Here is a 21,003-nt window from a genome sequence, read left to right as displayed (position 1 = left end):
CCAACAGAAATCTTCAGTCTCCCATCCCCTAGGCAGTCTGGGATCCAGTGGTCCCGTGATGGGGCCCAAAGTCCTCACCAGTCTGGGTGAAGCCTGGATGTCCTCAGTGTAATTCCCAGAGCCCACAAACAAAGGTAAAATCCTCACAGTAAAGCATAGGCTTTCTGGAGTAACCCCCCAGCCATCTAGTGCCAGTGGCTCCTACAACCTCTTCTCAACATGTCCCACAGGGGGCAGGTGGTGACTTACCCACCCATCTGTCTTCATTATTCCAGCCAGCTGAACACAGCTGCCAGTACCTCAAATTTGGGCAACTCATTCCAGTTTTAGACTCTTTTTGCCTATTGCTATACCCATTTGTGACCTGCCGAGAGTCCTCAGGGTTGTATCAGCAGTTCCCTTTTTGCTTAAGTAAAACCCAGTCTGTACTAGGCTTCCATCTCCAGCTTTATAAACAGACTTAGCTAATGTCTATCTCCAGGTTGCCCTTTCACCTATTCAAATTGCAAGGCTAAAAAATGCATTAAGCCTTATTTGATACCTGCCTTCAGCTAAAAGCAATCAACTAAAAAAACCCTGCACAGTGCATTTTAAAATGTTATCATTGTTTTTTCCATTTTACTACTGTAATGCAGATGGGCATGCCAGTACTGTTTCCATATTTTCTAAGATACTAAAGCTAAGCATGGTACGAAAACACTGGATGTTTTTTTCTAAAAGAGATGCTCTAGTTCCAACAGGAATTATTTCAGGGAAATTCTATGTCCTGTGTTACACTGGCAGTGCGACTAGCTGATCACAGTGGTTTCTTCTGACCTCAGAATCTGTGAATCGATGAAACATCAGGTAATGAGCGGACTTGGGGGATATTGTGCCATAGGAAGCTTTACTGACATGTTGAATCTTTGCAGTTCAAGTGGCTGAGAGACAGCAAATGTCATAGCAACCAGGTCAATGGATATTGGCCAAACCAGTTTATAACATTACAAATAAAAAGCCTGGTATAAAATGGAGAGATTTTCAAAAGAGCAACCGGAAGTTAGATGCCTAACTGCTGTATGTGCTTAAGCGAATCTCCTTACCCTCCTCCTGGTTTGGATATGTAGAAGGAACCCTTAAAATTACTCCAAGGACTCCCCACACTGGTGTAACCATAGGATCCTAGATTCCCTTGTGTGCATTGACTGAAGCAAGGAGTCCCATGGGGGAGTGGGGGACAATAATTAATTAAAGATTGAATCAGTGTGTATATGCACAATTAAAGTTGCATGGTTGAAGTCAATGGGAGCTGCTGGGTGCACTTTTGAAAAAATCAGGCAATTTATGTAAGTGCCCAAATGTGGATTTAAGATCCTCACTTTAAGCTCCCATTTTTGAAAATCTTGGCATTTATTTATATTATGGTAACGCCTAAGGGTGCCAGTCAGGATGAGGGCTCCAGTGTCCCTGCCCTAAAAACACTGAGACTGTATGTTACAACACGTAGCCAAAGAGCATGGTTGTGTGGGAATGGGAAGGGTGAGAGTCAAACAAGTACATTTTAGCAAAATGAACAGTGCTTATGGCTCGCAGATGGCCTAGCCAATGTGAGCTGGCAGTGTCTTGCAGGCATAAAGGCAGAAGTGACTTTTAAGGAGGGATTTGAAGAAGGAAAAGGTGGGGACTAGATGGACTTTGCCAGGGAGCTTTTCCTGTGACTGATGGGGCTTTATGGGAGAAAGGAAGAAGGCGTCTGAGGAAGAGGCTGGCTGTGACAGGTTGGAACTCTGCAGGAAGGTGGTGCCACCGATGTGAGGAGTTAGCAGAGAATATTTAGGCTTGACATGGATGGGTCCAGTTTTAGTAATCTAGTTGCTGTTAGTAACATTTAAAAAAGAACATGGGGCCAGATCCTCAGCTGTTGTAAACGGCCATAGCTACGTTAAGTGCTGATTTACACCTGACTGTCATTTGAACATTGAGATGCTTTCCTAAGAGCCTGACCCCCTGCCCTGATGCCCATTCACCCCACGACACACTCTGTATCTTCAGTACGGTTTACACTCTGTACTTGTAGCAGCCCTGCAATCTACCACATAGCAGGCATACAGGACACTTGGTGCAGCCTTGTCCATTTCAACTGCAACCTTAGGTGTTGTGAAGGCACCTGTCACCATGGCGTCTATGTAGCTACCATTCCCATCATCGCCTGAGGAGCATCGCAATCCTTTATTTTAATGGGTAGTGATAGTTTTGCCTCTCTTTAGGTTCTTGATACAGAGAAGCCATGGCATCCCATTTTACTGCGAGGAGCTGCTGCGGAACCTCCATTTAAACAACATGCTCATCTTCCATCTGTGGGAGGAGGAGGAGGAAGTAGATGATGAGTGGGAGATCCTTTTCAGTAAGCTACTTGTCATTAATTCATCATCACTTGATTATCTGCTCTGTTCATTCCCTTTGAAGCACCTGGCAATGGCCACTGTCGGAAGACAGGATACTGGACTAGATGGACCTTTGGTCTTACCCAGCATGGCCGTTCTTACGTTCTTAAATGCCACAGCCCACTGTATACTGTTCGCAGGAGAGTGTATTACCCTCCCAGGCAGTTCTCATCTTTTCTGGGAACATTTGTCAGCCTGGCACTGGTTGCTGGAATTCAGGAAGGAAGGAGCGTGCAAGGGGCAATGCTGAGGGGAATGGAAAGGGTAGCTGGGCAGGCTAGGAAAGGAGGAGAGACTAGGGTCGGGGAGGCAGCAGAGGGTAAGAGGTGTACATTGAGCAGCACTTTGCTAGGCAGCAGTAGAATGCTGGGTGGCAGGGTTCTATTCCTGGCTCCAGGAGGGGAGTAAGGTTGACTGGTTAAAGCATGGGACTGAGTTAAAACCCTTGGATGCTATTTGTCCCTGACAAGTTTCTATTCCAGCTCCAAATCTTTGGGACACTAAAGCTGCTCAAAAAGGAGGTGTGTGTTGGGGGAGGGGGGAAATATGCATTTTTTTTAACATTAAAAAACTGCGGAACCATTTTAAATCTTAACTTTTCAAAAAAAAAACCCAATCTGAGGCAGAGACCAAGCATGGAAAATTTCAGTCCCAAAGCTTAATGCCTAACAAAGCTATAAATCACAGAAAAAGAGGGTTATAATGCAATTTGTTAGCAACCTTAAAAGGTTTCAGCTATGTACTACCCCTCTAATAGTGAATAGTTATAGTTTCCCACAATAGACTATGCTGCCATCCAGTGAAATGAAAAAGCAACATATTTAAAACATTAAAGGAAACACTTTCCTACTCAGCACACAGTTAATCTGTGGACTAATTGATATAAGATAATATGGAGACAAATATCTTCGAAAAGATTTTGATATTTATGGGAATAGTATCACTTGCAGTTATACTAGCTAAGATATGAGAAATGTAGGGGATAGATTCTTAGATATGTTGTTCAATATTCAGACAAAGTACATTTGCCTCAAAACCAAACCAAACCCAGCACATCTGTCCATGTTTTTTATTATTAACATTTGATGGACATGCCTGGCTTGATAAATGGGTAATCAGAATAATACAATCACCAGAAACAAAACGTCTTGTGTAGTGAAAAGGTAACACACCCTGTTAGAGAGATCTGATGATTATATTGCTGAATAATGTTTCTTTAAATAAAAGCTGTTGTAAATATCAAAAACAAAATGATGATAATTCCATGACAATGATTTTGTAAGCCTTTTAAAACTTCCTAAATAAATAAGTGGGAAGAGAAAAATAGCAGCCCAGCTTCTTCAGGCCATAAACCAGCCATTTACGTCCTGGGATTAGGATGGTACTTCCCCACATATTAGTGCCAAATTTCCATAGGGGAAGAAGTGTTAACGGCTTTCTTCTAAGCAGCTGGTGGGGCTGGGATACTGGCCTGGATGGGCCATTGATCTGATAAATCTGGAAAATCTAGGCGATCCCTTTGGGCAGGGACCAAACACGAAAGCTTTGGCCCCCAGAAGAGCCGGCCTCGGAACGTTGTGATTAAGTAGAAATGCAACGGAACCCATTTTGCATGCGGGGTGATAGAGTTTACTCTCACACCAAAATGGCTAAAAGGCTGTTCCCATCAGATCTTGCCAAGTATTGTTTTGCTTTGGTTATATTTAAAAAGCAAACAAATTAAAATGTGAGTTCTTGTAATTGTTTTTTCTCCTCTTTCTCTCCATGCAGCCAATGCAATCAAGGTCATCCCCTCCAAAACAGAATCACTTTCCAGCTTAGACAATGACTTGTACATTTGCACCATTCGCCAGAACGTTAAGTTGCAAAATATTATGCTGCCCCCTACGTTAAAAGGTAAGGGTCTGATCCTGATGTCTCCAGCCAGTGGGGACACAATGATTCTGTTCCTTAAGGGCAGCAGTTAAAGAGGGCCTGGGAGCTTGAATGCGGCAGACAGCGCAGGTCTGAACTTTGGAGCAAAGCGGAGAAGGACGAGTCTGAGCTTTGCAGAATAGGCCAGACCTTCCAATTAGGCAAGAAGTCTGTGTTGTGGTCCCTCACTTTCAAGTGGGGATGGAGGCCACTCTGCCTCACTACAGGCAGGTAGTAATCAATAGTCTATGGGGAAGCTCTGGCCCTCGGGGGGTGGTGGTGGTGAGGGTGGGGGGCAGAGCACAGGCAGTCTATGGCTTACAGCCTCCTGACTGGGGCAGAGCAAAAGCAGGCAAGTGCACACCATCTGGCCTAAGGTGGGTAGATTGCCATCCCAGGGGTGGGGTTGGCAGCAGCGGATAGGGAGACCTATGCTCACCCTACTCCACCGGGTCCTAGCCCAGGGCCCTAACAGTGGTGGGGAGTCTTTGGGGATTCTCGTCTGTCTCCTCCGACTGCAGGGCACAACTCCACTCAGGGCCTAGTCTGCAGGGCCGTCCTTAGGATTTATGGGGCCCTACGCAGTATTATTAAACTGGTACCCCTATGCCCGACGGCAGCCCAGGCTCATTGCCTGGGGGGGGAAAGGCGGGGGGGGGGGAAGGGACGAGGCAGCAAAGGCTACCGAGCCCCACGGCCCACCTCACAGCGGCTGAGAGTCACAGTTCCTCCTAGAGACCCCCGTACCCTCTCTCTCATGCAGAATGTGCAGCGCCGGGGCATTCAGCTCTGCGAATACAACCCCTGCCTAAGGAGACTGCAGTGCACGCTCGGTGTGCAGGAGCCAGTCTGCTCTTACCTGCTGTCATTGGCTGTGGGTGAAGCGGCCGCCTGGGGAGGCTAGCTCCCCAGCCCACCTCTTCCGCCTGTGGCCCCACCCACACTCCACCCCTGCTCCGCCCCAGGCCCCACCCCACTCCACCCAGACCCCGCCCTCTCCCCACTGTCTCCCTCCTCTCTTCCCTCCCCCATCCTGCTCACCCCCTTCCGGCCAAATCTCTGAAACCAAATGAAGCAAATCACATTTGAAAAAACCACTCTTCTGCAATTTCTTTCTAAAGAAAACGGGGCATGTTTTCCACCGCATGCCAGATGGTGAAGACTGGACATGCAGAAGGTACCTAATTAAAAGCACTAAACTTGGGAATAAAAAATATCCGTCACAGGTTTTTTGATATGCCCTAAAGTTTGTCAGAGATTTATTTGCAAAAACTTTGTAGTAAGGGTGAGTCAGCTGGCTTGCTGAATACAATATCAAATATTATGGAATACATGATGCAGCTCTTCTCTGTTCTACATTTTCTTAAAATCAGCTTAGAAATACTGATAATATTTTAAATGTACTCTTAAGCCTTCATAAAGTAATACTTCCAGATTACTACATATTTAACTCACTGAAACAAAGACATTATTTTAAATTAATTAGTCACAGAGGTTTAGTGTGTTCATAATAATGTTCATTGCTTTTAGAAAAAGGGAACACTAATTTACTTTGTGTGATCTCCATAACAATAGACGTGTTTATGAAATTTTACCACTTTAAAAAATATGTTTCCAAAGATTTTAGGCGTAACAAAGGTTTTTATATCTTACTAGGTACTGATTTTGCTGGAGAGTTCTCTTAAAACTAATTAATCATATAGTCAGAAGTAAAGAAAGGGAAACTCTTTGTCCAGCTATCTGAAAGGAAAGGTGTGTTGTCCCTTTAAGGGCTCTCTTCAACAGGGGTGGGAAGGTGGGTGGGCTTTGAAGGGAGAAGGGGATGGACAGAAAGGACAGGAAGACTTTGGAAGCAAGTTTTGTTTACTATAGTAATTAAAATTAAAATGTGTATTTTAGATAAGGGTGGTCTTCTGAAGGATTTATTTAAAAAACTATGTCTGAAGATCCAAGCATTTAAGGCTAAAGATGATTGTGCATCTAAAAATGTATGCAAGGAATTTTTAGAGATGTGATTTTATAATCTTCACTAATTCACGAATGAAATATTTTTAAAGAAAATTTTAAACTAGGGTCCTGTAGACTAACATGTTCTGAGTAAATATTACAGTAATGCACAACTGTTTTTGTCAGAAAATTCAGAAACTGACAGTATATACCTTGGGGTTGGCAAATGTCAGTTAAATGGCTTCATTAGCACTTGAATGTCTCTTTAACAGTTTCAATGTTGTGCTAATAGGGATGGCAGGCTTTTTCACTTTTAAGTTATTAGATCCCCTCCAGAGTAAGAGTCACCAGGCTGCAGCACCTAGCTGTGGGAGCCTGCAGGAAGGGTCAGAACAGGGATAGGAAGAGGCAGGAGGGTGGACACTAAGACTCAGTGGTGCCCCAAATTTTCAGGTGCCCTATGCAGTCTTCTATGCATAAGGACGGCCCTGCTAGTCACAAATGAGCTCTGGGGTTCTCCTTTTATACTTTCTGTCCCGCCCCAGGACTTCCGGTGAGGGAGGGAATGGCAGATTTAGCTCTGCCCACCAGGGGGAGTGTAGTGGTCCCTCGCTCTCCAGCTTGGAGGGAGGCCACTCACTCACTTACTCAGCCTTACTACAGTCTGCTGAACAGGCATTCTTCTGGCGTTTGTATTGTAAAAGGTTCTCCCCTCCTTTTGCCCCAGTCTAATCCCTGAATACGCTGGTCTGCTCTTGGAGTCATGCCAAGCTTCCAGTCCAGTAGTCGGCACTCTAGCTCAGCGCAGCAGAGTCCTGATGCTGTTCTGGGAAGCCGCTTTAAAACTCATTTAAACGACAAACTATTAAGAATTAATATAAACACAGCCCTCCTAATAAATTCTACAACTCAAGCTACTGAGCAGTTATGGTGGATCCTGGATCAACTCATGGTCAAAAATCCAGTGGGTGAATTCCCCATGACTGGCCATTATCAGTAGTTGCTGGTGAAGGCAGCTTCCAGATGAGATAATTGAGGTGTTGGCTTTCTCAGGTCAGGTTTCAGAGTAACAGCCGTGTTAGTCTGTATTCGCAAAAAGAAAAGGAGTACTTGTGGCACCTTAGAGACTAACCAATTTATTTGAGCATGAGCTTTCGTGAGCTACAGCTTACTTCATCGGATGCATACCGTGGATACTGCAGCAGACTTTACTCAGGTCAGTTCATTTGTAGGGTAAAAAGGACAGGATCCAGATAGGACGTCCATCCTCCTCTCACCCCCAACGCTAAAGCTAACCACTGTAATCTTACTGTCTTGGTGTCTCAGGAGCACCCAGCATGGAGAAGTGATGATTTACTGGATGACTTGTTTTCGGTAGGCATTGCACTGGCTGAGTTAGACAACATGAGCCCTTCGGAGCAGATGGTAGTGAAGTGTGCGGCTATCATCGGGCTGACTTTCACGACTGAGCTGCTGCTCCACATCCTTCCTGAATGGACCAAGAGAAAGATGAACCAGACGCTTGCAACCCTGGTGGATTCCCACATCTTCAAGTGTTTTAATAAAAGAAAGGACTCCCAGAATGCACAATCACAGGATATGCCCTCCATAGAGTTACTTGTTTGCCGAGGGATGGTCAGATCAACTGGACAAGAGTCAGGTACGTGGAGCTGGCCAGGGACTGGGGGTACCAGAGTGTGCTGAAATCCCACTGCTCCTTGTCTGTGTTCTTGGTGATCTTTCCAGAGTGCTGTGTGAATCCATCTTGTTAACATGCATAAAGTGCAGGGTTATTTCTAGTAGGGAGGGAATGTACAGATCATTAGATTTTTTTTGCCTGTAGCTTTAGTACTTGCTTGCATCTTAAATGTATTTACTGACAGTCACAGCCTACACAACAGAATCTCGCATCACGCTTTGAAATAAACTCCTGAGAAGCATCTGTTTCAGGGTAATCATCAATGCCTTTTTTCTTTAAAAAAATAAAGGAATATTCTATACAAAAAACTCAGCTGTTGCAGCATTAGGAATGCTATTGTAAATGCATTCAAGTCACTCCTGCGGAACCTAGAGAGAGACAGTTGGGTGCAGGGGATAGGAAACTGACCTGACACACACAGGAAACCTAAGCTCTACTTCTCGCTCTGTGTTTCAGTTTCCCATCCCCAACTTTGTCTGATTCGTATGTAGATTATAAACTCATTGGTGCAGGGATGATCTTTTATTATGCATTTATACAGTGCCCAGGACAATGTAACCCTCAGCTCAGTTGAGATCTCTGTTGAGTTATTTTAATACAAATAATAATAACCATGATGTGGCAGCATATACTTTAAAGCACTAAATTATAGTCATTCCAAACCCCCTAACGTACTGTCAAAATGGGCTGGTATGAGCTAATATGTCTTACCCCTGAATTTATTTTGTTCTGTTCTCCTCCTACCTCACCTAGATTCCACCAAACTCTCCCTATGGTGTCTAAGGGCTTGTCTACACACAGATTGGCACAGAAATCACCATATATCTATCTTTTGTTATTTCAGTGCAAGTCTGGCACCAACAATAGCAACAGGAGTGAATTAAAGTGGATGAGGTTATTTCGGAGTCTGCTGGTGTATAACCAAGTGGTGATAATCCATGTAGTGTGGAACTCTGGCCCGAATGTGGAGGTTGAGAAGCCTACTACATCCGTGGCTAAGGACTGCAATTTTTAACTCGGGCAGTAATGTCTCATGCTTTCAGACCTGGTGGTTCTGGGTTTAATCCCTACCACCCACTCCCCAGGACAGTGTTACACCTTCGGCGTGGACAGTTCCATCAGTGGCTGCAGCAGAAACAGAGCTCTGCATGAGAGCTGGCCTAGCTGAGAGTTTATGGATAAATCCACGTTGTCTTTCAGATATCCGCTCTTCTGTTTATAACCGAATCAAGCAAGAGCAGCTGGTGATGCAATGCAGCATCATGGCGTTCTGCACACCGCTGCTGCAGGAAGCGGCCTATGAGGTCTGGCTGAAGAGCCAGAAGAAAGCCTTACATCTCAAGTGCGTGAGCTATCTAGAAGGGCAGGCTCACAAATGCAGACGCTGCGGAGAAGGGGACTTCATTTCATTTCACCGCCACACCGTGGAGATGATTCTGGTGAACACTGAGTCTCAGGAAGACATTTCTGAGCAGCACAAGGAATACCCATTCAGTGAAGCAGCCTCACTGATCATTAATACAACCCTGAAAAATCTTCAGGCACCCTCATTTGAAGGTAAATGGAAGCCCCGGTTTCTACTGGGCTCCCCAAGGGACCGTGCTGCTGGGAGGGCTTTGCTCACTGCTGCAGAGACTAGGGCTATGCAGACAATGCACAGTCCTCAATGCATCTGCACGGGCATGTATTGAGCCTCAGCGTTCTCTGAGACCTGGGGCCTGGAGGGTGTGACTAAGTGTACCTCTGGGCTTCTTCTGCTCCTAGCTGGTGGGATGCACCAGACACCTTTGCCAAGTCCCTCTCTCCCTTCTCCTTCACCTCCAGTAGTCCCGTTTGCTCCATATCCCCTCCCGCCCTAGGGGAAATGTGGAGAGGCATCCTGGCCCCCTTTCCATGCCCTCCCAATCCCCTTATTTTCCCCTATATCCCCACTCTACTCCTCAAGCCCCACATATGCTGTAACCTTTCCATGCCCCCTCACATTTCTGCTCAGCCTTTAGGTCTGGTGTCAGGAGCTGAAGGGTAGGGGAAAGTCCAGGGCTGTGGTGGGGGCAGCATGGGGCTGTGAAGGAGTAGTGGGAAGCAGGCAGAGGTGTGGAATGGAAGGATTGTGTGCAGGGAAGGAGGCTATGTTAGCTGGGCTGATGATATGTGAAGGGGATACCTGGGCTGGGCCAAATTCGGCCTTCAGCTACACCTAGACACAGGGCCTAGAGTACTCCACACTTCCATGGCTGCAGGGTTTGCTGGGGAACTGTGTCCTTGCCCCAGAACTGTTCTTCATAATCTGAGCTCTTCTGTTGGAACAGATGTGTTTATAGGCTTTATGATGGTGGAGAAAATGGAAACAGATGCAGTATCACCTGCCTGAGTCTGCAGAGAGCCTGAAACAATGGCTTTGAGGAAAAATGGCTGTGAGAGGTGTGACGTGTCCCATTCATCTTAATCAGGGCCCTGTGGACTCTGTTTCAGCAGCCATAGAATTTTCCAAGGAATTCATCCTGTTGGTAGAATTTAGGAGTTCTGGTGCAGGATTTGGTCTGCTGCAGGATTTGGTCCACTGCAAGCTCTTTGAGGCAGGGACCTTTTGTTCTGTGCTTGTACAGCCCCTAGCACAGTGGGGTCCTGATCTGTGACTGGGTCTCCTGTGCACTATGCCAATCAAATAATAAATAACAGTTGTTTCACAGAGCACAGCGGGCCTTGGCTGTGTAACTCCTACCAGTAGGGCCCTACCAAATTCACGGTCCATTTTGGTCAATTTTATGGTCATGAGATTTTAAAAATAATTAATTTCATGATTTCAGATATTTAAATCTGAAATTTCATGGTGTTGTAACTGCAAGGGTCCTGACCCAAAAGGGGGTTGTGTAGGAGTCACAAGGTTATTCTGGGGGGGGGGGGTCACAGTATTGCCACCCTTACTTCTGCGCTGGTGCTGGTGGGACACTGCCTTCAGAGCTGGGTACCTGGCCAGCAGCTGCTGCTCTCCGACCACCCAGCTCTGAAGGCAAGGCAGAAGTAAGGGTGGCAATACTGTGACCCCCCCCCACAGCCCTCTTTTGGGTTGGGACGCCTAGTTTAAGAAATGTTGGTCTCCCCTGTAAAATTTGTGTACTTTTACCCTATACTATACAGAAGACCAGATTTCATGCGGGAGACCAGATTTCACGGTCCGTGAGGCGTTGTTCACGGCTATGAATTTGGTAGGGCCCTACCCATGGGCAGTCGGTGGGGTTGAGTGGGTCTAACTGAGGACAGAACTTACAATCTAAACATTTAAAAGACAGAGGGTAAGTGCTTTTGGAGAGGGACCATCTTTGTATTCTGAGTCAGTATAGCACCTAGCACAATGGCCCACTGGCTTCTGCTGGCCACTACCATGCGGATAGCGATGAGGAGTTGTTCTACAGCTCTTTATTAACGTCTGTTTCTCCCTCCGATTTGGCAGGGATGGAGCGAAAAGCTGTGACAGCTGAGGCTTCCCTAGCCACTATATGCTCCCCTGAAAGTGTCCAGAGGACAAGTGAAGGTAAAATGCCCCATCGGATACAGAATTCACAGTAACCTGGAGGGAGCGAGGCGAGACCACCACGCTAAAACCCAGGGAGCTGTGGAGAGAAAGAGGGATGAAAAGGGATTGTGGCTGATAAGGGAGAGAGATTGAGTGAAATAATTTGGGTGAAGGTATGAGAGAGAGAGCACAAAAAAGAAAACAAAAGAGGTAGGTAAAGAATTGGTATGGAGCAGTGGTTCCCAAACTTGTTCCACCGCTTGTGCAGGGAAAGCCCCGGCTGGGCCTGGCTGGGCCGGTTTGTTTTCCTGCCGCGTCTGCAGGTTTGGCCCATCATGGCTCCCAATGGCTGTGGTTCGCTGCTCCAGGCCAATGGAAGCTGCTGGAAGCGGTGTGGGCCGAGGAACATACTGGCTGCCTCTTCCAGCAGCTCCCATTGGCCTGGAGCATCAAACTGCAGTCACTGGGAGCCGCGATTGGCTGAACCTGAGGACGTGGCAGGTAAACAAACCGTCCCGGCCCACCAAGGGTTTTCCCTGCACAAGCAGCGGAACAAGTTTGGGAACCACTGATATGGAGAGCGGAGAAGGATTCAGGGGCAGCGTAGTACTAGTAGCACATCCTCACCTTGTGGGCACCCCTCATGCTGCCTTGCACAGGGTTCTTGTCTCTGGCCTCACCTACTGGGCTCATTTTCTGCCCTTCAGTGGCCTTTCTCAGGCTTCCTCTTTGCCCCTTCTGGGTGTGCTGTGGCATGGCCATAAGGCCAAGGCACATGGAAATTTCAACCCCTTTCAGGGATAACATGAAGTCCAAATGAAAGTCCAATCAGATCACCAAACTAATACCTCTTTTGCAGCCCCAGGGTCCACTGTAGTTCCCTGGCTGGCCCTCCCTCAGGGCTTCTCCTGCAGGGGCCTAACTCGCTCCTGTAGAGTTCTTCCTCTGGTGTTTCCTGTCTGTTAAATCCGCTTCCAAGGCTTTGCTCCATCAGAAACCTGTGTGCTCTGTAGTCTGTCCCCACCTGAGCACCCTTTGTCTATTTAAAATGCCTTGCTCCGTTTCCTCTGGCCAGGAGGCAATTAGTTAATCACTCCTTAAGTGTGGAATATGACTAAATCATAGAATCATAGAATATCAGGGTTGGAAGGGACCTCAGGAGATCATCTAGTCCAACCCCCTGCTCAAAGCAGGGCCAATCCCCAATTTTTGCCCCAGATCCCTAAATGGCCCCCTCAAGGATTGAACTGACAACCCTGGGTTTAGCAGGCCAATGCTCAAACCACTGAGCTATCCCTAATTGGGGTTCTTTCCCTTGCCTTGCAGGTGATGGGGAGAAAGCCCCATCACAGGGAGCAATTGACTATGGCCCAGCTCCTCAAAGGTATTTACGCATCTAACTCCCATTGATTTCAATGGAAGCTCGGTGCCTAAATACCTTTGAGGCCTAGTCCCCTGAGTCAGTACTGACCTAGTGCCCTACCATGGTGCTAGGGAGTGTTGCCCGGCTGAAGACTTCCCACTGTTCAGATGAAATGTAAAATTGAGCTCTGTAAGATCCTACAGCAAGTGAGGCAACAAGAAGGATCCAAGCCCAGGTGTTCTGATCAAGTTCCAATTTGGGTCATTCCTTTCTGCCTGCTTCTGTTCAGACAGTCTGAATGTTGAAACATTGGCTCTCTCTAAAGAACGCTGCTGTTCACAGTATGAGTAGGAAAATATGTGCAATATGTCACAAACCTATTGCAAAATAATTAAAGAGAAGAGTAAGCCTACTTCAGTGGAGTTGGACTGAAGTGAATTTGACCTAGTATGTTAATGTATGAGAATGTACAGCTTGCACAGACTCTGCGAAAGAACTGGGCATTTAGTTCGTAATGAAATGAGTTAGGTGGATTAGAGGTACCGTGTGTGGTAGTGTTTTGTGATAATAATTAAACCTCTCTCTCTATATATATTCTCCCCTACACCACTGAGCTGTTCATCACACCAGGTCTAAGAATGTAACAAATGGAGTAGGGGCATTACGCTTATTGTGGGAATAAAACAGGGCCAAACAGAGAACTGAAAATACAATCAAACTTCCTACAGTATTTATACAGTGTCTTTCAATGGCATCATGTTTTACAGTTTATTTAAACATGGATTACTCACCCACCAATGAAATACAGCCATCTCTGGGGTGGAGTACTGCAACTACTCTGTGTCAGCAACATTACCCAACAGGGTGTTTTAAGGAGTAGGAGGGAAGGAATAACTATTTCAAATGACACTCCGAAAGGTGTTTATGGAGCCAAATGTACATTTTCACAAATAAATTAGGCCAGGACAACAGGGTTGCCATCTCTAACTTTTGAGAAAAGTGCTATGAAATCTTTCATGACCATGAATGGTCAGTACCTGAGTTTGACATGACATACAAAAGACAGTCATACTAGCTGGTTGTGGTCCTTTTGCAGAAAGAAATGAATGGAGTGTTCAAGTCATCATGTACAAAAGAGTACAACAGAAAATGGCTAATGCCCAATGGCAAGTCTATTGGGATGGTAGTCACTTTCATAGATGCAGCACTCGCTTTCTCATCTGCAGACTGCAGGCGGGGTTGCGATGAAAGCTCATCACACTCTCTTTCCAATAAGCAGAGGCAGGTGATGACTCTAAGATGGCTTTTCAGAGGAACTTTATTCTTTGATTCTTTTTCATGTTGAGCAGGTGCACCCTTGACTAGGATCTCTGTGTCCAGACAACCATCTCCTGAAATTTTCCAGATCCCCAATGCCGGTAAAGATTCTTCTCTATGTAGGCAGCATGTACCAGAACCATTTGTCTTGAACAAAGGATGTGTGTGGCAGGCACCCTTAGATATGCCTTCTCCCTTGTTCTCTGAATTTCAGACATCACTACTTCTACTGTCTCCAAGAAGTTAGAGTTATTACTTCCACAAGACACTGAGAAAGGTAAATTCAAGCTTATCTTCCTGGAATGTAACAGATCAGCCAGGGGTTCTTTTTAGACTCAGTCAGTGCAGCAATGAGAAATTGAAGACCAAATCCATGCTTGACTGTAACAGCTTCTAACTCAAACAGAACTGTGCTTGTCTAGCTCAAATCACAGATTTATTAGATATTGGACTTCCACTGATTTCAATGGGGGTTGCATCTTTGTAACAGAGAGCAGAATTTGGCTCCTCAGCATCATATATTAGCCTGAAAAATTCAGGAATGAAAAATATTGTTTAAAAGAAAGCAACAAACAAAAAAGGTGGCTAGAGGGAACTGAATTTCTCCTCCTTCCTTCTGACTAACTAAGGCTATGTCTACACTATGGACCATATAGCGGCAATCTGTAAGGTCTCATGTGTAGCCGCTCTATGCCGGCGGGAGAGAGCTCTCCCGTCTGCATATTTAAACCACCCCCAAGAAGCAGCGGTAACTATGTCGGCAGGAGACGCTTTCCCACTGACGTAGCCATGTCCACACTGGCGCTTTGTTGGTGAAACTTATGTCAGTCAGGGTGTGTTTTTTCACACACACCCTGACCAACAAAAGTTTTGCCAACAAAAGTGCTAGTGTAGCCAAAGCCTAAAATGCTGCACTGAAAAGAACCTTTAACAGTTTGATGAAGTGCACTATGGACTAACAGGTTTGGGCAAAAACCCCCACCCAGTGGTTCTCAACCTGCTGCCCACGGGCTGCTTGTGGCCCAGTCAGCACAGAGCTGCGGCCCATGTGACATCCTCAGGGTCATAGAGGTAGTATTGGATGCAGCCCACATAACACGTTGTGGGCCACATATGCGGCCCACAATGGTAAATAGGTTGAAAACCACTGGGTTAGATCATATACTGGTGTAAGTGGGTGTAGCTGTGCTGACATCAATGGAGCTGTGCTGATTTACTCCAGCTGAAGATCTGGACCATAAAGAACATTTTTGGGAGTAGTGGGTGTTTCTCCTCTTTAAGCCGTCAGCTTTTGGAGGATTTTTGGGTGGGTGGGATTCTTCCCATTAACTGTGGCCTTTGGAGTTTCCTGGCCTGGTATGTCACACGCTAAGTCTGCAGTGAAGACATTCCCTATGTTATGGAATTTCATCTCATTATCTTAGTGCTAGAGAATGGTAAAAAGCGGCTCTTATTCCAGGACATATGATGTTGCATTGAACCCCATGGTTGATTTTCTTTCCAGAGACTCTAAAGGCACTAAAGAAACACAAGATGTTGCCAGAGGAAAATCTTAAGTACGGGAGCAAGGTCTTCATTCACCAGACCACTTTACAAAGAAATAGATTCCTAGGGGCTCCAGAGGTTGTGAGTGGAATATATGGGTTTGGCTGCTACCTGTGGGGGAAGACATTATTTGATGGGGTGCGAGATACCCACGGAGATTGGGAGTTTGGAGGGTGTGAGGGATTCTCTTAGAATGGAACATCCCTACTGTCAGGGCCCCATGTATTCCATGGCAAAATGGGAATCCTACATTCTACAGCAGCATTAATTTACTCTCTCTCTCTCTCTCTTTCTCTCTCTCTTTCTGGGAAATGCCTTTCATTCCCACTCGCTCTCCTTCCTATCCCCCTGTGGCTCATAGCTAAACATTCTTGCAGTAGAATTTGTTTATTTTCAACAGTCCAAGAATGGATTTTTCATTACACCCTCTGGGTGGCCTTGCTCCACACCCCAAACCTTAGCTCCTGCCCCAGCCTGGCTCAGAGCCCTCTTCCCCCATGGATGCCAGGGAAGTGGGAAGCTGGGAGCTGGCTTAGTGGCTCATCTTCTCAGACGTTGGCTGTTGTACCATTCTCCAGCCTGCTTAGCTCACCAGCCTGTGCTGTTCCATGGAGTTGGCACTTTCCCCAGTCCCTGGCTCCATGGAACAGTGCAGGGAGCGTGCACTGAAATAACTCTCTGTTGTGGGGAAATCTACAGAGCAAGAGGTAGCTGCAGACAGGTCCTGGTAGGTCAGGAAGATAAAACGGTGAGTGCCTGAATGCAGCAAAACAGTGAATTCCATGGCAGAAATGGTGGTTTCTGTGGCATCCTGGAAAAATGGCAACTTGCACAGCCATGAAGAGCAGAGTCGATGGAGCCCTGTTTGAGGTGGATACGGTAGAACACACTCTCAGAATGATTGTTTCAGGCTCTCTGCAGACTCAGGCAGGCATCTCTCCATCTGTTTACACTCAATTCACATTTTCAAGATCCTGCTCGGAAAAGACAGATAGTCATGAAAGCTCCATACTGTCTGGGCCATCTGTGGTTCACAGTCCTGCTGCACATGAGCCAAGGGCAGGAGATACAGATTAAGCAAGCTTTTAGGTCACATTTCTTTTCTATCCAAGGTAAGGTACTCAGGCCTGCTTACAAAGTTCTTTTGTAGAGCCACTGTTCAGTCAGGTACATTTTAGCCAACTTTTGTGCTCCGCTTTCTCTCTGGCATGTTAAGAAACAGGAAGATTTCCAAGCTGAAATGGTTTTGGTTGTTCTTTTTAGGAGGGATTAGGTGCTGGTGCTGTCAGAGGCGATGGAGTTCTGTCTTCTCAAGCAAGGCAGAGAAAGGGCTGCCTGCATCCTGGCCAAAAGCACAGGGTGCCAGGGCTGGCTAACATCACAGGCTTGTGCTGTGGGCCTGGGCTCCCTCCAGGAATCCTGCAATGATGTCTGCATCTCAGCTTTCATTTTTAAGAAGTCTGTTTCCAGCCCTTGCAAAAAATAACTTGAAAAAACAGAAGAGAGAGTAACTGATGCAGGGATGTGATGTCTGCCTGAGTCTGAAGGGGAGCAGCAGCCACTGTAGCTAGGGAGGAAGCTGCTTGAGCCCACCCCACAGCAGAGAGGGCATGGCCCAGGGAGAAGGGGGGCTCTGCTGTGCCTGTTGGAGATGGTGGTGGGAGAGAATTGCCACATGTCCACCCTCTAGTGGCCACAAGACCTCATGTGGGGGTGTGCCAAGAGCTGCAGATTGCCTTAAACTTGCCCTGCATAAAGGAATACCATAGTCTTCCTCTAGAATTGTGCCGTAAAGGCCCAGGAGGGGCTAGGAGTTTAGGGACAGAGAGCACCATTCCCTGGGTAACGAGAACAACATAAAAACAGCACCAGGGAATTAGAACTGTGAATTCTACCGAACCCTGCGCACGCGGACACACAAGAAAGCCTTGTGACAGGGGAATCCTGCCCCTTCTCTGCCATCTTGTCTCCGGCCAGAGCTGAAGAGATAGAGAAGGAGTTTCTGGAGAGGCTGGACGAGATCATTCAGCATTCCGACAGGGACCAGGAGAAGATCAGGCGCTTGGGATCCTGCAAATGTGAAGAGATCGTGGAGTCTGTCTTTGTGCCCCTGGCCCGGCACTGCATGGCGATGGGCGAATATGCCAGAGCCTTGTATTACTTGTTGGAGTGTGCAGCAGCTTACTTACATCTGTCAAACAACTACATGGTGAGCTGCTTTGCTCCCTTGATCCCATGCGAGTTCATGTCCTCTCCCTTGGTTTCCCTCTTACTTCTCTCCATATTAACAGGCTGTCCCAGATTTCATCTAGGAACACATGTTCTTTGATTCTTTCAGAATGGTGGTGTTAGGCCCTACATTTTCCTTGTCTCTCCTTCCTACTTTGTTAGAGACCCTGAGCTGTGGCGCAGGATTTTAATGTCACAGACATAGCACATGGGAGATTACAAGCATACATCCGGTTTAATATTATTACCCCTTTTGACCTGAGCTTTTAGTCAAAATTTGGGATCCTGTGGGTTGTTTCTATTAGAAGGAGAAACTGAGTCAGGCATGTCATTGATGCAATCCTCTTTATTTACAAGGAATGTACATAAAGTTCTGTTTCCCTGAACACTGTAGGACTCAAACAGCTGGAGACAGTTAATTGCTCACAGATCCAAGCTTCTTTCCAGACAGCACTGTGCCCAAATGCTCTCTCTCTCACCTTTTTCTCTGGGTCATGCTACAAGTCCTTCTGTGGCTGTCCTTGGCTTTCTTCTGACTTCTCTGGGTCTTTCTGTGGTATTTCTCACACCCACACACGCCTGTGCAATCCAGTCAATCCCCAGCCCTGTGTTTGTTATCAGACTCCCAGGAAACCTCTTAGGTCACATGGATCAACTCCTGCTCCAGCTTTGCCTGTGGCCTGTGTTTTGGGGGGAGGCTCCTATTGCTTTAGCTGTCTGTTCCAGAAAAGAGCTGAGTGCCTTATACATTTGTCTGGAGTGAAGGCCGGCTCTAACACCCATTGACCTCAAGGCGGTTTCACCCATCCCCCCAGTATAGTGACTATAGTGGCGAGAGTGGGGTGAGGAATGTTCAAAGGCGTGGTGGTTTAGGGCACTAGCCTCAGTCCTTAAGAGGCTGGGGGCATGGGGGGGGGGGTGGCAGGATAAGGAGATCATTAGGGACATGATTTTGGGAAGCCCATCGTAGTCTCTGGGTGACATTTAGTCATATGACAAAACTCATCATATGAGTTAGCAATCTCTACCATGGAGAGCTCATGGGAGAGATGGGGTGCTTCTAGTCAGGATTGGAGTATGTTACTGAGCTGTGGAAGGGGCCCTCGACTGGAATAGCCTGGAGGAGGTGGCACGCAGGTCAGGAGTAAGGTGCATTGGCAGGGCTGTGTGTGTGGAGGAGGGTGGGGGGGTTGAAGGGTGACTGGGACTCAGTGCCATCAGTCCTTCACTACTACATTTCCTCTATACATTCAGCCAAAGAAACCCATGGGCATTATGTCCCAGCTCTACAGGCAGCTCCAGCAGCTCCTGGGTTACTCCCAGGGGAAAGAAAGCAATGTTGCTGTCCTAGACAGGGTGAAGAGAGCTCCCTTTGCTTTGTGGCTTGATTCACCCCTGAGTGAGCACAGCTAGGGTGGCAAAGAGACAGGGTGCACAGCTGCAGCTCCATGATTCAGTGCCATGTTGCCCTGGCGTGAGATAGCTGCACAAGGGCAGCTCTAGCTTAGGCTTCCACTAGTGGAAGATCAGGTGTAAAGCTTTGCCATGACCCCATTCTGCTCCCACCTTGCCCTCAGGACACTCCCTCCTTCCCCTGCCACAGGGCATGGGAGAAGGGGGGCAGGGGACACAGAGCTGCCTCCCCCTGCGCAGAGGGGATTCTCCATTGGCCATCTCCGGCTGCTTGCAGTGGCCGTAGCAGATGGGAGAATCCAGCCTTCTCTCTTCAGCGGGTGGTGGGGTTGGAGAAAGTGTGCGGCACAGATGGTCACCCACCCTTCTCTGTGGTTTGCTTTGCTTTAGGCCTTTTGCAATTTGAATACAGCAGAGAATCTGATCAAATCGGTGGACTTCAGAGCCACTGTAATTAACCAGTTTGAGGAAGCTACCTTCTACAGCCTGAAGGGTGAGGTAAAGAGACAGCAAGATATTGAGGAACCTCCTTATGTATCTGGTCGGGGCCATCCTGGAAGATGATTGGAGGTTTTCTGTGTCTCCCTCCTATGTCCGTACAACCTCATCCAAAACTAAAAGTCCAAACTACTGGATGGGCTTGCATGCCCCCTTTGCTTTAGGTGGGGCCACTGAGTTGTCTCTCACAGCTATCTTAAAAGAGGGGTGGAGGTCACAACAGTTTCAATGAGGTTTAACCCAACCTACTCTCTACTCCCCACCTCCGCCCTTGGCTCCAGCATTGATGTCATGCTAGAAAATGGCAGCTGAGAGCCCGACCATTTTGGAACGTGCAGCTGGCTGATAATGTTACAAACGGTCTTTGTCTCACTCTCCCTTCCTCTCTGCAGGTCTGTTATAACATGGGCCAAATGAATTTGGCAAAGAAATTTATCAGGAAGGCTTTGATTTTATTAAAAAGAAGATTCCCGTTTACCTTGATTGGAGTCTTTTTTAAGACTCTGGTGGAAGTGTCAAAGCACGCGTCTCACCAGAAGAAGCAGCAATTCTTGTATAGACGCAGTAAAGGGTAGGAAGTAGAACTGGAGTAAAACCAAGTTGGGTGGATTTTACCTTAGTCCCTGGTTGTCATTTAGACCTCAATCCTGCAAACACTTAAGCACATGCTTAATTGGAAGCATGTAACTTGCATGCTTCAAATTAAGCACATGAAGAGTGGGGGCTTTAAATAGTGGTGTTTACATACTGTAGTGAAGGGGGAATTACAGATATGTGCATTCCCAATGGTACAGTACCTTAAAGCAAGGCATTTATTTTGGAAAACAGGAATCGATTGCAAAGAAATGCATGTGCTTTTGAGAATATATTTGTACTCCCTGCTACTGCTAAAGGCATTATTTCCAAATGTTGGCCTCTCCTCGCTAACCAGTCTCGTCATGGGAATGCTCATATTTCAGTCTGGGAACAGTGCTTCAATTTACCTGTTTGTGATTAAAAATGGGTGCAACAGATGTAAACAAGTTTGTAAGGTTTTTATTTGCACTATAAATAATCTACCTGAACAGTGTCAGTGCTTTAACAGAATGTATTCTACTGCATGGCTGTGTAATGTGTTTACGAGCATTCTTTTAGGTTGTGG

The 21,003-nt window shown here is 46.7% G+C and overlaps 1 protein-coding gene across 1 annotated transcript in view; it reads left to right on the top strand.

The window, feature by feature from the left end:
- ADCY10 (adenylate cyclase 10) overlaps nucleotides 1-21,003 on the top strand; it is a 103,586-nt gene that overhangs the window by 65,414 nt on the left and 17,169 nt on the right. Inside the window, exons 20-30 of the mRNA XM_073358100.1 lie at nucleotides 2,247-2,383; nucleotides 4,194-4,319; nucleotides 7,663-7,944; nucleotides 9,184-9,540; nucleotides 11,435-11,515; nucleotides 14,210-14,278; nucleotides 14,392-14,454; nucleotides 15,682-15,803; nucleotides 17,614-17,931; nucleotides 19,755-19,862; nucleotides 20,159-20,433. Coding sequence (XP_073214201.1) covers nucleotides 2,247-2,383; nucleotides 4,194-4,319; nucleotides 7,663-7,944; nucleotides 9,184-9,540; nucleotides 11,435-11,515; nucleotides 14,210-14,278; nucleotides 14,392-14,454; nucleotides 15,682-15,803; nucleotides 17,614-17,931; nucleotides 19,755-19,862; nucleotides 20,159-20,433 — 1,938 coding nt within the window. The remainder of the gene's footprint in view (nucleotides 1-2,246; nucleotides 2,384-4,193; nucleotides 4,320-7,662; nucleotides 7,945-9,183; nucleotides 9,541-11,434; nucleotides 11,516-14,209; nucleotides 14,279-14,391; nucleotides 14,455-15,681; nucleotides 15,804-17,613; nucleotides 17,932-19,754; nucleotides 19,863-20,158; nucleotides 20,434-21,003) is intronic.

Source organism: Lepidochelys kempii, chromosome 8 (genome assembly GCF_965140265.1).
Source record: "Lepidochelys kempii isolate rLepKem1 chromosome 8, rLepKem1.hap2, whole genome shotgun sequence".
Taxonomy (NCBI): Eukaryota; Metazoa; Chordata; order Testudines; family Cheloniidae; genus Lepidochelys; species Lepidochelys kempii.
This window is presented reverse-complemented; position numbering and strand designations above follow the sequence as displayed.